The sequence below is a fragment of the Brachyhypopomus gauderio genome, chromosome 14 (genome assembly GCF_052324685.1).
Source record: "Brachyhypopomus gauderio isolate BG-103 chromosome 14, BGAUD_0.2, whole genome shotgun sequence".
Taxonomy (NCBI): domain Eukaryota; kingdom Metazoa; phylum Chordata; class Actinopteri; order Gymnotiformes; family Hypopomidae; genus Brachyhypopomus; species Brachyhypopomus gauderio.
Window position 1 is genome coordinate 2,915,005 of NC_135224.1, and position 16,138 is coordinate 2,931,142.

At 47.8% G+C, this 16,138-nt stretch overlaps 2 protein-coding genes across 9 annotated transcripts in view; one reads left to right on the top strand and one right to left on the bottom strand.

Moving 5' to 3' along the window:
* Positions 1-7,712, bottom strand: pik3r3a (phosphoinositide-3-kinase, regulatory subunit 3a (gamma)). Its single transcript, XM_076972352.1, has 7 exons — positions 7,298-7,712; positions 5,430-5,520; positions 5,120-5,218; positions 4,787-4,967; positions 2,966-3,048; positions 2,369-2,542; positions 1-1,325 (listed from the first exon to the last, which is right to left on the bottom strand). Exons 1-7 carry the CDS (start codon positions 7,359-7,361, stop codon positions 1,112-1,114), a joined length of 906 nt encoding a protein of 301 aa, XP_076828467.1. The 5' UTR covers positions 7,362-7,712; the 3' UTR covers positions 1-1,111.
* The window catches only part of zyg11l (zyg-11 family member, cell cycle regulator, like), a 21,760-nt gene continuing 13,235 nt past the window's right edge, over positions 7,614-16,138 (top strand). For 2 of the 8 annotated variants that reach the window (XR_013120851.1, XR_013120852.1), the window contains exon 1: positions 14,535-14,769. Coding sequence is in view for 4 of the 8 variants with exons in the window: in XM_076972332.1 (XP_076828447.1) it covers positions 14,767-14,769 (3 nt within the window). In the remaining 4 variants the exon portion in view is untranslated. Of the gene's footprint in view, positions 7,753-7,816; positions 8,220-9,844; positions 10,303-14,513; positions 14,770-16,138 lie in introns of those variants that run through there. The other 6 variants (XM_076972334.1, XM_076972333.1, XM_076972332.1 and 3 more) reach the window with 6 other exon arrangements.

Below are 16,138 nucleotides of genomic sequence, written 5' to 3' on the forward strand. Positions count from 1 at the left end.
TGTAAATGTTAAGAATTTATTAATAGTTCTTAAAAAAAAAAAAAAAAGATTGAAAGATACACGTATCAGAGCTGAAACAAAGATATTCAGAAAACGTAGCAAGTCACATTTTAACCCCACCCATCAATCTTCATAAAACGGGATTTAAAAAACTTAAGCTAGGAGAGACATGGGTCCAGTCTGAGCTCCCAGAGCAGAGCGGAGAGACCAGAGGACAAACGCTCATCCAGCCCCAACGCGAGTCACAAAGCAAACGTGTAGCCAGGGGTCCAGTACATATCACATCTTTAAAAGCAAGTATAGACTATTCCTAATTCTCACCAGGCCACCTGCAGTAAACGCCCTTCCTCAGTGAAGGAGTCACATGACTCAACAGTTCACACTTCATTTCAGCGGCAGTGCTCAAATAAAAAACAGCAATATGTTTGAATTTAAGAGCAAGTTGTGAACACTGCCTAAAAGTTTTTATTCCTTTTTTTTTTATTATAAAAAAAAAAAAGGTAATTTAAATCTTACTTTTCAATAATGGCACTTCAATCCAACAAAACGCCCCCTTATACATTTGACAGAAATGAATAAAGGGAGAAACACATGGTGCGTGTTCATGTCACCATTTGCAAAGAAAAACATTTGAGCAATGTATGACAATTGAAAGGCGAGTGGGCGTGGCTAACGGGGCGTGGCTAACGGGTGCACTGCCGCCCTGCTCTGTGGGCTCGGCCCGTCCACAGTCTATGTGCAAATAACTCTTAAAAAGGAGCAAGCTTGCATAAGCACCAGCTGTATAAAAATGTTGTACAAATGCCCTTTGAACCCCAACTGTCATTTTGTCAGAAACACCAAAGAAAGCCTGTAAACAAATGTTACAATGGATTTAATCACTTTAGAAAATGGTCAGGTATCCACTGGCCAGGAGCGGCATCTCTGTGGAAAAGTGCAAAGTTCAAAGTTCAAATGTGTGGCTGTGACCCCGGGCAGAAACCTAAAAGAGAAGGGGTCGCACACGCAGAAGACGTCACACAGCCCTTCGTCTGGGCTTCACACCACCGGCTCCAGCGGCCCGGGTGGGGCGGCGGTAAGGATGGAGGTGGTGGCCCCCTGCAGGCGGAGCTCAGCTGGGCACGGTGGGGGGTGCGGAGGCCTGCTGGGGTGGGTGTACGGGGTAGACCAGCCGCACGTCCAGGGCCTGGTTGTGCTGGACCAGCGAGGTGCGGTGGTAGTACAGCACCAGGTCCTTCAGGGACACGTGGAGGTCGTACGGCTCGGCGAAGCCGTAACCTCGCGCGGTGCGGTGGATCACACAGTGACGAACCTCCTGCTCCACCCTGTACACGACAAACACAGACCTTAACACCAGCAGATCACACACACACACACGAACGACTCGGCCCCCCTCACACACACACACACCACTCAGCCCCCTCACACACACACACACACACACACACACGACTCTGCCCACTCTCACACACACACGACTCTGCCCACTCTCACACACACACGACTCTGCCCACTCTCACACACACACACACACACACACACACACACACCCCAGTGGGGAACCGTCAGGGCCCTCTACGCCCTCTCAGAGGGCCTAAAAATATTCTTAAAACAAATATATATAATATAATTTATCTAATTTTATTTTATCTACTTACAGTTTGACAATGGACATCTAAACAATTACAAAAATATAAGCAAATAAATTATTCACCCGTGTCTATTCAATCTGTGTTTGAAGGTGAGGGGTTAAGTGGAAGCCTGTGAGCCTGTGTCTCCCCCTATCAGGACTGTGATGCCCGCTGTTCGTTTACAGAGGGCCTGGCAGTTATAATTCAGCGCAATACCAGTTTCAAATGACAGTAAAATTGACCAATCATATCTTCCCTCTTAGTGGGCGGGCTTAACTGTATGATAACTTCCGCTTCGCTGTGGCGACGCTAGTTGTCGTTAGCGTACCACCGCTAGCTAGTTTCGATTCATTCCTTTGACGCCCTCGTGCGCGTTGTTTACATATTCCACTCCCGAGGAACACGGAGCTGTGAACCTTATTTTGTTGGAACCTTATTTTACTTAAGAAGTTATCTAGTACATATGTTATTGGTTATTGTGTGTCTAAAGCTGTACTGTCGTCTCAGTTTTTTTTTTCCTTTATTGCAGTTAATTAGGAGAGGAAACGGTTTTTTTTCAGGGGGGGAGGGGGGGGATGGGAGCGGGCCCCTGTTTAATGGTTACGGTTACTGACTACTGACACACACACACACACACACACACACACACACACACACACACACACACACACACACACACACACACACACACACACACACACACACACACACACACACACACGACTCGGCACACTCACACGACGGAGCAGGCGTAGCAGTCCTTCATGCTGCTGCAGCGGATGAGGAAGGCCCCCGAGGGTTTCCCCACCAACACCTCCTCAGCCTGCGCTCTGCTCAGGTCCCCCACGAACCAGCTCGCCTCCTCCAGGCACGCTGTACCTTCATCCTCCTCGTCTTCCTCACACACATACCTGAGCACACGGAGACGAAGGCCCTCAGCTCAAAGCTCCCAGACACATTTACCATATTACTGTACCCAGAGAACTACACAACACTGGACTCTTGAAGAATGTCAATCAGACAGACACGTGGAACACACATGTGTATGCACAGACAGACAGACAGACAGACAGACAGTACTGTGCTTCAGAAAGGGTCTTCTTCCGTGTTCTTACTGTACTATACATCAGTCCTCTTCCGCCTACAGGCCCTCCCGCAGCCCTGGGGAGAGCACTAGTGCTAGCAACGCTAACAGCACACTCTGCCCTGGACGTGAGGTCCACGGGTCCCAGCTAAACCCCACCCAGTCACGCGCCCACTGGCAGTACCAGCCGTAGTCTTAAACCCACACAGGCACGTCTGTGTGTTTTGGTACTTCTTGTTTGGTGACTCACTCATTCAACTTGTCTCCGTCCTCATGCGAGACCTCTTGCAGGAGTGGCTGGTCCATGATGAAGGCCTCCGTGGTCCTCCTCGCCTGCACATACAACAGACACAGGCGGGTTCAGCACAGCAGAGTACCTCACGGTCCAACACACTAAACCCAGGTAGGGCTGTCGCGGTGTAAGAATTTCCACTGCGGTAAATTAACAGGGCTCCACACCGCGATATGCGGTATTATCGCCATTTTTGTTGTTTTCACAAACATATCCTGATTTAAGTGCTATTATAAACACGTTTTTATTGCAGTTGTTATTAAGAATATTATATTTTTATAACAAAGCCGACACAGTTGTAGGACAAATTAAACAGTCCTTATTGTTAAATGCAGAGCACGTAAGGCTAATGACGCGCAATAAGAACACTCCTTTACTCTTTCATGGAAACAAAGTCCAGCTTATAGCCTACGATTGATCTGCGCTGTGCAAAGAAGGCAAAAAAACTTGATCAGCACATGAGATCAGAATTCGTTTAAAAAAAAGAAGGAAAACGAAACCCTTCCTTTAGTAATAAAGTCTAGGTTTAGTCCGGCGTTATCATGTCCTTGTTACGTGCTAGGAAAACCAACATGTTCACCTTATGTGGTTTCAGAGAGGATCTAAGTGGGGTAACAATGTTTCCGGCAGCACTAAAAACTCTCTCTGGTGGTGTGGGCGTTGCACAAATACACATGTACTTGCGGGACACTTTAGAAAGCAGAGGAAATCTAACCTGGTTGTCGCGCCACCAGGCGATGGGATGTGCGTTAGGGCTCGTGCAGGTAGCTCGAGCTCGGCATGTGCGCGAGCTCTCTTAGTTTCCCCGTTTCACAGCAACCTTTCGCGCACAGATTTTGCATATTGCCTCGTCTAAATTGTCCGGCTCTCTCTTTTCATTCGGTTGAAAGCTGAAATGCTCCCAAACTGGCGAAGTCACATTTGGTTTTGCGACCAGAGTAGCCGCAATTGTTTCCATAAAAAGGCCACTCAGAAGCAACGGATACGAACGTTTTTAAATAGTAATTAACATCCACCGCACACGCAGCGAAGTGGCTTACGTGTAAAACAAGAAGAACCTTGTGGAAAAAAAGAAAACACGAACATCGCGGTGTGACGGTTGCTTGGAATTCCCTGCGGTTGGCAGGTGAATATCGCGATATTACAATATTGCGGTTATTGCGACAGCCCTAAACCCAGGTCCTCCAATCACAGGGCTGCCCTCCTACAGGAGTGGGCTATAGTTTAGTACAGTCCTGTACACCTCTGCACAAGACGCCGTGAGCACATGACCTCGGGAATTCAACGTCTCCACGATGAAGACTGCTCAACGCTGACCTAAAAACACCTCTAGCAAAACCAACTTGACCTGCTTTGATTCTGATGTTTGCGTGTATCCTATATGTTGAAAACGTCCAGTGACATCACCAAATCAGCAATGAAGTCAACAGGCCCAACATGTCCAACTTCTGAGGTCCACCGTGTCGGCAGTGTTGTGAACGAGCAGAGTCACATTTTAGTCATTAAAACACACACACACACACACACACACACACACACACACACACACACACACACACACACACACACACACACACACACACACACACACACACACACACACACACACACACACACACACACACACGCACACACACACACACACACACACACACACACACACAGCAGGAGACCACTCTAGCCCACGAGGTTTACCCGCTGCGGGAAAGTGAGGAGGTGGTGAACACAAGCGAAGCAGAGCCTGCCTGTCCGTGCGGGACGTGCGTCCTGCAGCCGTACCTGGGCGTAGCGGGACACGGGGAAGGCCAGCGTGACGTCCAGCGCTGGGTTGTAGTGCACCAGCGAGTGGTGCTGGTGGTGGTCCACGAGCTCCACCACAGAGCTGAAGGGCAGAACCTCGCAGAAGCCGAACTTGCCCTCACGATGCAGGATCTTGATCAGCTTGTTGGAGCCGTCCTTCCTATGGAGGGATCAGAGCAATCAGTCCCCTCATTGGTCAGTGTAATGCGGCCAATCAGAGCCAACCCCCTCCCCCCTTCAGCAGGTGCAGTACACAAAGAAACATACACATCAGAAAACAAGAATAAAAGAGAAGCAATGCATTGTGGATACCTGAGCGTCAGCGTGTAGTGGCCCACCGCCTTGCTGGACGCGTCACGAACCAGGAAGGCGCCGTCGGGTAAACCATCGAGCTTCTCGTTAGCCTCCTCTCTAACGAAGAAACGTTCACCATCACATCAGCTGCCCCAGTTAAAAAAACACTTTTGAGATTTATACCAGGACAGAACGGGGCCACAGAGCGATGTCATGAAGACGTCACTGTGGGATCGGGCGAGAGCGCGTTAAATAAGCACCTCACCCATAGCGAGTGTGTGGAGTGTGTTTAAACTGCTTTAAGTGCTGATAGAGTGACGCTTTTCACCTGGATATATCACCCCAGTACCACTCGGCGTCCTGCAGAGAGGGTGTGTCTGGAGTGTCCTTCAGGGGGCGCTGATCACCAGCCGAGCTCTCTAAGCCACAGAGAAGAACAGGAAACGAGTCAGGAAGACCATAACTGTTTACAAATGTTACAAATTATAAACATTATTACTTCTGTTTTGGAAATTAAGACTGACATTGAAATCACAACATGTCTGGAGTTGTTGTAAAGAACAATTCTAGCAGCTTGTTTCATAACTGAAAGAACAAATGACAACCTTTCACTCCTACGCTAGGACGTCTGAAATCTCTCACCATCCCCTAAACTTGGACCAAATAAAACAACCCAAACTAACAGAAGAGAAAACACTTCCTGAGAGGACATTAAGGCCGAAGCAGTCGTAGAGTTTGTGAACGGACACCCATAGCAGACATCCCTGTGAGCACAACGTTCCTTCAGCTGTGACCCGCCGGACTCGCGACCTGCACGTCTGCACGTTACTCGAGCCTGAAGGGGTTTTCCATGGCCGCCTTCTTCCAACGTTTTCAGTTTCACTATCAGTGCCCATGAGGAAGACCTCAGCTCCACTACCACAACGCGGGGATGAGTTTTCCGCCCTGAGCGATTTGCCTCAGGAGTGAATTCCTAGTGTGGAGAATCTGAGAAGCTCCTTGTACAGATTCGAATTTAAGTGCAATCTCTGAAAGTTGAACAAGTTTGACAAGTGGCTTTACTCCACGGCCCACCACTTCCTGGAGATCGGCCGTTATGTAAAAAAGCCCTCAGACAGTCATGCAGACGTCAGCGAACTGTCTGAGCTAAGAAAGGCTACTACAAGGTCAGGCTGGAGTCAAATGTCACTGTTGGACCTTCTAGTGGTTTAAGATGTGATCAAATGGACCAGAAAGCGCACTTCCAATGAGAACGTACACCGAAGCACGCTATAGGCACACAAGTACTCCAATATACTTCTTTCCTTTTGTAAGAACTGGTCAAATGAATCATTATCAAATAACCAGCCCTTAACCGCCATTTTGCCAGTGATTAACAGTGGGTGTGTGGGCACAGTGCCAGTCTAGACAGGCATGTTATCTGAGCAGGGCCGGACGTCCGTGCCAAGCGCCTGGTCTGGAGACCTGCCCGCACAGGGACTTCCCCGGGTTATCTGCGCTGCGGGCCTAGCTGGAGCAAACGGGTCCATCGGCCATGGCAGGAGCGTCTGCGTGTCTGCGTCTGCGGAGGAGCGGCTGTGTGAGTGTGTCTGTGTGTCTGCAGGTGAGAGTCTGCGTGAGCCTGTCTGCGTGGGGCGCGTCTGCAGGAAGGGTCTGCGTGAGCCTGTCTGCGTCTACGTGGGGCGCGTCTGCGGGACACGCACCGTGCTGCCGACATGTTCAGACATGCCGCGTTCCGCGAGAGACGAGCATGACGGCTGGAGGAGTGTGTGTGTGCGCGTGTGTGTGTGATATGTTGGAGGAGCGTGCGTGTGTGTGTGTGTGTGCGTGTGTGATCTGTTGGAGGAGCGTGTGTGTGTGTGTGTGTGTGCGTGTGTGATCTGTTGGAGGAGCGTGTGTGTGTGTGTGTGTGTGCGTGTGCGATCTGTTGGAGGAGCGTGTGTGTGTGTGTGTGTGTGTGTGTGTGTATGTGCGTGTGTGATCTGTTGGAGGAGCGTGTGTGTGTGTGTGTGTGTGTGTTCTCTGCTGGAGGAGCGGTCTCGCCAACAGACCCGACTATCTGGAGCGGAGTCACATGCCGCACGGTTTTGCTCAGTGCTGTCACTGTAACTAAGTTCTCCAGCACCAACACACACCCGTCCGTGTCACCCGGTACCGTCACACACACCACAGCCACTTTATCCTCATCACACCAACCTGGGTCAGCCGCGCCGACTCCGCTCATCTCAATGTAGAAGAAAAGTTCAGCAGAGGAGCCCATCCTGGCGCAGTGGACCGGCGCTAAACACACTCCCTCACACCGGGCCCACCGGAACCTCTCCACCACTCTGGACTCTGGAGAGCTGAAGTCTTTTATCCGCGCTGTCCTGAGCGCCGCACGCACGCCCCGTGCGCCAAACGCGCAGATATCACCACTGCGCCAACGAGCCCATGACGTCCAGAACCGACCAGAACCGAACACGCACAAGTCCAGCAACTTCACACGCGTCGACGTCGACCTGCGGTGGCACAAAGTAACGCAATCGAAGCGCCAGAGGAAGAGTAAGAGGAAGAGGAGGAGGAAGAGTAGGAGGAAGAGGAAGAGAGTCAGTTCCGCCCGACACGCAGAGGCAACACTGACCCAGAACACTCGCAGGGACTTTCTAAACCAGGTCTGGGCGGCGCGTACTAAACCCACGGGGGTGTTGACTGTGAACCGCGAGCATTTACATTCGCTTTCTCACTCCGATTGTGTGTAATTCACATTAATATTTACATTAATTCCTATATTGTTAGAGTAGAAAGACGAAATACAATGTTGTTATACTGTAATTTTATGTAATGGATAAATTACCAACAGACTCCCCCCCCAGGAACTTAGTGGTACAGTCCATCTCCGGTTTTTGCATACTTCGCGTCTTTATTATTTAACCAAGAAAAAGTTTGGAGTCGGTGGTGGAAAAGGTCAGATTGGCCTTTAGTGATCACACTTCAGATGTTCACATATGTCTGCCGTACAGCAGAAAAGAAGCATTATTCTTTCTTATTGCATCGTAACTTTGCATATTGCATAAGCTGTGTTTACTTACCATTGTGAGCGTTTGATATAACGTTCATGAGGTGCCAGTACTCCGCCCAGGTAAACACCACACACACACCCGCACCTGTTCAAGGTGTATGTGCCAACTGACAACTATTAAAATTAACCTTTAATATTACAACTGTTCCTGGAAGTTTATCATGTGGTCAACAGTGAACAGAGGAAGAAGATATAACTTCTGTAAGGGTTAGGCCTACTGAAGACAAGTTCTTCATATCAGGTCTGTCACTTGTGAATTAATATAGCAAAATTAATATAATAGTTTTCAATTGTATGCAGTGAGATTCAATGCTCTTCATACTGTTTCTGGACTTATCAGTATTAAGCCTTATTGAGCTTTATTAAGTAGAACTTGTATCACCCACACCGTGTGCACCTGCTGAACCCAAGTTTGATCAAACACATCCTCAGTAAACACAGATATTTACCTTCATTTGTATAAATGTTTCGATTACGGGGTAATGAACTAGTGACCTGGATCTGTCAAATGCAACACGTTTGTGTGTGAGAGATTTTGTGTGTGCCTGAGTGTGTGAGACAGAGTCAGTAAGTGAATAAGTGAAGTTGTGTGTGTGGATGAAGTAGGTCATTTATGAAGACATGAAGAATGAAGACAGTAGGGATGTTTCCAGTGTTCGCTTGAGTCTGCTGTCTGCGCTCTGGGTCACACCAGTACAGTGCCACCCTGCTGGTGTTGCTACCACTAACCTCTACTGAAAATAAGCTACTGAACATTGAAATAATCCTAATTCTGAACATTGAAATAATCCTAATTCTGAACATTGAAATAATCCTAATTCTGAACACTGAAATAATCCTAATTCTGCTTGCAGTAGCTGATGAGTGTGTGGCTTCAGCTCAGCTGGGAGGAATGCACGCTGTTCCTTAAAAAGAATAGCACTGGCACTACACATGGCACATAAAACTGTGTGCGCAACGCTCAAAATCCTGCAGTCTGCTGCCCACAACATACTCTGGATGCTTGCAGTAAATGAGGCCCAGCTAAATATGATCGCATCTCAGATGAAATACATTATGTCCCCCGGATCCTATTTCACTGTTGCTTTTCTACATGTGGAATGTCCTCTTGGGCGTAGTGCTGGGCACTGTTGACTAGCCCGTAACACTTTCCCAGGCAGCTACTTTTGTATTTAAATCTGTCATCCATGGGTCATTTCACACCGACTTCTGATATGTCTTTTCAAGATGTATATCTGTAGAAACAGTAGTTCTGACACAGATAAGTGTATGATAACATCTGAGACTAGCAGCATGGGTTCAGTAAAGGGCAGTCGCATTACTGAAGGTCCCTTACGGTCTGAGACCAAACTCTGAAGAGAATAATGTTCCTGACCTTGTTTTTCCAGGTCTTACTGGAGCTTCTGATAGGGCAGTGTGCTCCTACACAGACGTACAGAGGGGCACAGGCTTTGTGGAGCTGAAGTAATTTGGTTTATTCGTGTTTAATTGATAGGATCGCACTGCTCACGTTCACTAGTACCTCGGGGTGTGCACTAGGTCAGCCAGAGAAGCGTCTTTCTACATCAGATGGACACAGATCTTAAATTAAGCAAATAAACACATAGATCCCCTTTGTTATGTGTAAGACATACGAGCTCAGACACTTATGATTCTGTTTATGTACGTCATATTCACACGGGCAGACGGCAGCTGCTACAGGACACTGCAGTGGGGCGGGACCACAGTGGAGAACACAGCTGCTACAGGACACTGCAGTGGGGCGGGACCTCAGTGGAGAACACAGCTGCTACAGGACACTGCAGTGGGGCGGGACCTCAGTGGAGAACACAGCTGCTACAGGACACTGCAGTGGGGCGGGACCACAGTGGAGAACACAGCTGCTACAGGACACTGCAGTGGGGCGGGACCTCAGTGGAGAACACAGCTGCTACAGGACACTGCAGTGGGGCGGGACCACAGTGGAGAACACAGCAGCTACAGGACACTGCAGTGGGGCGGGACCACAGTGGAGAACACAGCTGCTACAGGACACTGCAGTGGGGCGGGACCACAGTGGAGAACACAGCTGCTACAGGACACTGCAGTGGGGCGGGACCACATTGGAGAACACAGCCCAGCACACCTGTTCTGACATATCAAGGTCTGGGGTGACACGTGATTTTGTTTTCATTTGTGTTTGGGGTTTGTCCCCACCTTTTTATTTGTGTTTCTCCATCCTTTTTTGTCTCTTTTCTTTCTTGTGTCTCGTTTGTATTGTCCCGTGTATTGACGTCCCGTGTCCTGCTGTAGTCTGTCACCAGTGCTCCCCTCCCTTAGCCCATCAGCGCTGTTGTACCTACACTATAATCACCTGTGTGTTTCACTTCCTCATTCTTCCCTCTTCAGATTGTGTCTTCATTTTCAGGTTTTATTGATGTTTCTTCTGGCTCTTTGACCATGGGCAGCTTTATCAATGACAATATATAAATAATAAACATAATATTATATTACAAATTATAATATATAACAATCTAATATTCATTATAATGTATTTCATATAATTATGTACAAATGATTAGATCATTATTAATAACTAATAAACCTTGATCGTGTCGGCACCTTTTCCAGCGTCCATTACAGCTGCTTGAAGCCCTTATAATAAGTATAATATGATTATGAAGACCTGGGACAGACCACCGTCAGCCCCCGGGTGGGGGGGGGGGGGTCATTAGGCCCTGGCTGATTAGAACGTCTGCTGGCTAGACACGTGTCCTCTGCCTCAGTCCCACAGTGATGCACTACTTCCTGTTTGTTGTGCTGTTGTAACACACCTAAGTCAGTCCCTGTGCCAACCCCCATGCCCACCTGGACAGGTGTGTTAGAACAGGAAGGACATTAAAGAGTGTGAAGGGAATGGGGCCTCGTTCTGCGTTTCTAGCCCAGGTTTTGTTTGTGTTTCCGATCAGCTCTCTTGGTCTCCTGGCAACCTCTCACACCTACAAAATATTTCATCTTCAGGTGTGCGTCTGTCCTGAAGAACCACTGTCCCTTTCCTGCGAATGTATCGATGCATCTGCACAGGCACGAAGGGTTTCTGAAGTGAGACTGGATCTTACCCAGGTCTCGGGGAACGGTGATCAGACACCAGAACAGGCCCTGTCTCCATCGCCCCTGCAGGGCCAACACGTCTCCATCAGCTCAGCTCAGTCGTGATGGTGTTTCTCTTTATCTGTGCCTGCTAGTTTACACTCAAGGAAACTGTGCCAAGAACAGAGCTTACGCATGCAGACAGTCCATGACTGTCCAGGACCCGTCAGATAAACGCAGCTCTCTGGCTTCTGTTGGTAAACACACAGAGATAAGGAGGCGCACTTCATCACAATGGGGCCCAGAGCCTTGATCTGTCTTGAGGCTGTGAATGACTGATAGCTTAGCAAACCCGACTGGCCTCAACTGTAGACTAACCCACCCACACCGTACAGAAGCACGCTGCTTGTGCCCGTGTTCAGTTTGGATAGCATTCAGACTGTGTGGCCTAACAGATAAACACAGAATATGTAAAAACACTTTAATTTTCATCTTTACTGTTATTACACCAGTAGTGAACAGGTCAGCTAGCAAAATCCCTTATGTGGATAAAGATTTTCTGATGAAAACCAACTCAAAGATAAAAGTTATGGTTCAAAATTCCACCCAAGATCTTAAGTATACACAGTAAAAGAAGGCGTGTCTTGTGCGAAAACACATTAGTGTGTAAGTTCTGGTTGTATGCTGATAACCTCACTGTGAATGGTTCAAATACATTCACTAAAGATTTTAAAAACCCTTAAAAAATACCTTTGTAAAGAAGCACTACTAAAAAATACCTTTGTAAAGAAGCACTACTAACACTGACATGGATGGTGTGGCTGATTTAAGTTTGCCAACAGCATCAGAATGTAGCTTTAGCATGTCATACAAGACTACAAGGACCCAGCAACACAGAGCTTATGAGAAGCTTACTATGGATCAGCAGATGAACATTTCACACACATGACCAACATGGTCTTGTCTGTAATGCACTAGTGTTGACACAAATACAGTAAACAGAACACGAGAACTGTAGGACTGCCAGAAATATGGTAGTAATGGTGGTAATATCTGTTAACACTGAAGTCTAGACCAGGACTGTCCCTGGGTCTCACTTTAACACTGAAGTCTAGACCAGGACTGTCCCTGGGTCTCACTTTAACACTGAAGTCTAGACCAGGACTGTCCCTGGGTCTCACTTTAACACTGAAGTCTAGACCAGGACTGTCCCTGGGTCTCACTTTAACACTGAAGTCTAGACCAGGACTGTCCCTGGGTCTCACCTCAAAGCCTACAAATCCCAGCACTCACCTTTACACTCACCTTTACACTCACCTTTACACTCACCTTTACTCTCACCTTTACACTCACCATAGCTGCGCAGCAGCATAACAGGTTTTCTTCCTACACAGTGCTACTGGATTCTGGATGTTTTTTCTTTAGTTTGACAAGGGTCTACCTTGCTATCTGTGCACTGTCCTGAATACCTCACCTGGGCAGGTAGCGGGGGGTTCTGTCCTGAATACCTCACCTGGACAGTGACAGGTAGGGGTGTTCTATCCTGAATACCTCACCTGAGCAGGTAGCAGGAGGTTCTGTCCTGAATACCTTACCTGGGCAGGTAGTTGAGGGTTCTGTCCTGAATACCTCACCTGGACAGTGACAAGTAGTGGGGGGTTCTGTTCTGAATACCTCACCTGGGCAGGTAGCGGGGGGTTCTGTTCTGAATACCTCACCTGGGCAGGTAGCGGGTGGTTCTATAGGGCAAGGCGGGTTATGCCCCACAGAGGGGCAGAGGCACACAGGACATACTTGTTCCAGAACGGGCAACTTATCTCTGACGAGAGACGGACGTGTTGGAACAGTATTCTGTAATGGTTGCCTATCACGTTATTAGTGCCAGCTGACTGTCTCGTAGGCGCTAATATTCAATAGGTAATGTGATGCAACATCAACGTCTGGTTTGCACTCCGGTGAAAGTGCTGAGTGACGTCTTTATTCAGCAGAAGTTATCTCTCCGGTTTTCTTCATCTGGGTTAAAGTGTCTGACAATAAGGACACACCATTCAGGTCATCATAATACATCAGCACAGGGCATGTAAACCCACACAGTGTTGAAAAGAACAAAGATTGAGCAGAAAGGTACGGGAGCCTCCTGGTCTCGCCCTCGTCTGATTAAAAGCCCAAGGTTGTGTAAAGAGAGAAGCATGCCTGCACCTGTGACCCTGGTCCACGTAGCACAAACTCCAAACACACTAACACACTCCACATAATCCAGCCCTGGAGGTTTCACTTCCCTCCATCTGTGTTTTGGGATTATCGCAGAGTTACAGGAAAGCGCTGTGTTTGGGGGGGGGGGCGGAGTTTCCAGAAGGTCTGATTAGGAGGACAGCTCGTGTTCCGTACAGCCCCCACAAAACATCCCTTAATCTCCAAATCTTTAGTCTGACAGTTTTTACTTGTTTGGTAAGGTACATAACATATCGGGACAAAATGTATTGTTGACGTGGTGCAGAACATGTTAAAGCAGTAGATATTTCCAGCACTGTCAGGAAGTGACAGCTGAGATGGGAACAGGGGGCGTGGCCTACAGGGACCTGGAGGGACTATGAGTCAGACACATGGTTCTGTAAAAGTGGGGTTCTGTTAAGGTGAACAGGGCTCTGTAAAAGTGGGGTTCTGTTAAGGTGAACAGGGCTCTGTAAAAGTGGAGTTCTGTTAAGGTAAACTGGGTTCTGTAAAAAACTTAAATAAAGGTGCATTCGTACTACAGTGCTCTGTAAAGGTGTCAAAGTACCAACAATCTCTTTAAAGGTGTAAAAGGTACCACAGATGTCTCTAAAGGTGTAAAAGGTACCACAGTGCTCTGTAAAGTTGCATCAGTACCACAAGGGCCTTTTCAGAAACACAGGGTTCTGAAAAGGCCCAGAGAGATTTTTTATCTTATTCACTTCTCTTCTAAAGAGCCTAGTCTTAGTCTGGGTATTGGTATTTACTGCACGGAAATTCTATCATCTTACATATACTTGTGTCACTATACCAGGCTGTTCCAACAGACACTCTGACGGTTTAAATGCACATCAGGTGTATAAGCACTAAAAAAAATGATTCATAATTTTTCAAATTATTATTATTATTTTACTTTCAAGAGGCCAGCATGAAGCGTCTATTCTAACTGTGCCCCGTTTTTCATCCATGATCGCTAGCTCATGTCATGATCAAATGTTTCTGCATGACCAGACATATCCAGTTATATTGATATGTCCCTGTTTGTTTAATGCAAACATGAACATGAAATACAACATGCTTAGTGAAGGGGGCGAGATGACCACCGACGATATCGCGATGGAGTAAGCGCGAGACCGGCTCCGGTTTCGGTATGAGCTCGTGCGCGGTGCCCGTTAGAAAGCGCGTTTCTAACTCCGGGCTTAGTGTTTGTTAAAAATAATCTGAGATGTTTACTTATGCCAGGTCTGCCTAGCAAGACCAAAGTTGGAACACACGCCACAGTAAAAAGGTTTACTGGATATATATTACTAATCTAACTGGGTCACTGATGGTGAGTAAACTGTATTTACTCGTGTTTAAATGGAAGTATCTCCAACTTGATCTGGGGAGTTCTCCTAAAGTTCTGTAAACGCCTGGTAAGATGATCTAAGATTAGACGCATGACAAGTCTGTCGTGAAGACGCGTTATATAAAGCTCAACCAGAAGCCGAAATAAAAATTAAAAGTGTCGCAAAACAAATAACACTTATAATTTTGTTATACTACAGCCTTTCTTAAACAACAGCTTCCTCTTGTCATGAAATTTCGACTGTAGTAACTTATGTTGACTGTAGGCCTACGCGTTATTAGAAAGTCCGATTCGTAGTCTGAGAACACTTCAGTAGCCGTGTTAGGGGTATCTCCTGTTAGGGGTATCTAGTGTTAGGGGTATATCCTGTAAGGGGTATCTAGTGTTAGGGGTATCTCCTGTAAGGGGTATGTAGTGTTAGGGGTATCTAGTGTTAGGGGTATCTCCTGTAAGGGGTATGTAGTGTTAGGGGTATCTCCTGTAAGGGGTATGTAGTGTTAGGGGTATCTAGTGTTAGGGGTATCTCCTGTAAGGGGTATCTAGTGTTAGGGGTATCTCCTGTTAGGGGTATCAGTGTTAGGGGTATCTCCTGTAAGGGGTATGTAGAGTTAGGGGTATCTCCTGTAAGGGGTATGTAGTGTTAGGGCGTACTCACACTAGGCACGGTTTGCTGGTTCCGTGCTGGGGCCCGGTTATCCCCCCTCCCCACTCCCCCTCTGGCCTGCACTCACACTCGCTTCAGCAACCCGGCCCGAGCACGCTTACGTCATCACAACGCCGCTTTATTTGGAAAAAAGCGCGCTCGCACAACACTATAGAGTTCACGATTCTCTTTTTATTGTATTTTTGGAGTCGTTTTGGGAGTGCAGAAACACGGTGCAAGCACAGATTTATCGATAATTTAACACAACGATTGTCTGCTAATCGCTTTGCCGCTATGACTGTTTAACGTGAGCGTCGCATCACTGATGTCATGTTTGAGTTCCAGCGAAATGAACCAATCAGACGAGGCACCAAGCGGGCCCGGGCACGGATAGCGCTCACACTAGAAGCGAACCGTGCCCGAGTCCACATGAATCGTGCCCTGGCCCACCTCTTCAAAGCGGGCCCGAGCACGGTTAACTGATCCGGGCCCGGGCACGGTTGGAGCGCTCACACTAGCCAAACGAACCGTGCTTCGGCAGGCAACCGTGCCCGGGCCCGGATCACAGAGCCTAGTGTGAGTACGCCCTTAGGGGTATCTAGTGTTAGGGGTATCTCCTGTAAGGGGTATCTAGTGTTAGGGGTATCTCCTGTTAGGGGTATCTCCTGATAGAATCTCACAGAATCTCCGCTGACCAGATATTGTCAC

Coding starts and splice junctions, on each gene's coding strand:
- pik3r3a (XM_076972352.1), bottom strand. CDS start 7,361: ATGGGCTCCTCTGCTGAACTTTTCTTCTACATTGAGATGAGCGGAGTC. Junction 2,543..2,965: donor GACGGAGACAAGTTGAATGA/GTGAGTCACCAA, acceptor CCGTGTGCTCAG/GTATGTGTGTGAGGAAGACG. Junction 1,326..2,368: donor TGCTACGCCTGCTCCGTCGT/GTGAGTGTGCCG, acceptor TGTCGTGTACAG/GGTGGAGCAGGAGGTTCGTC.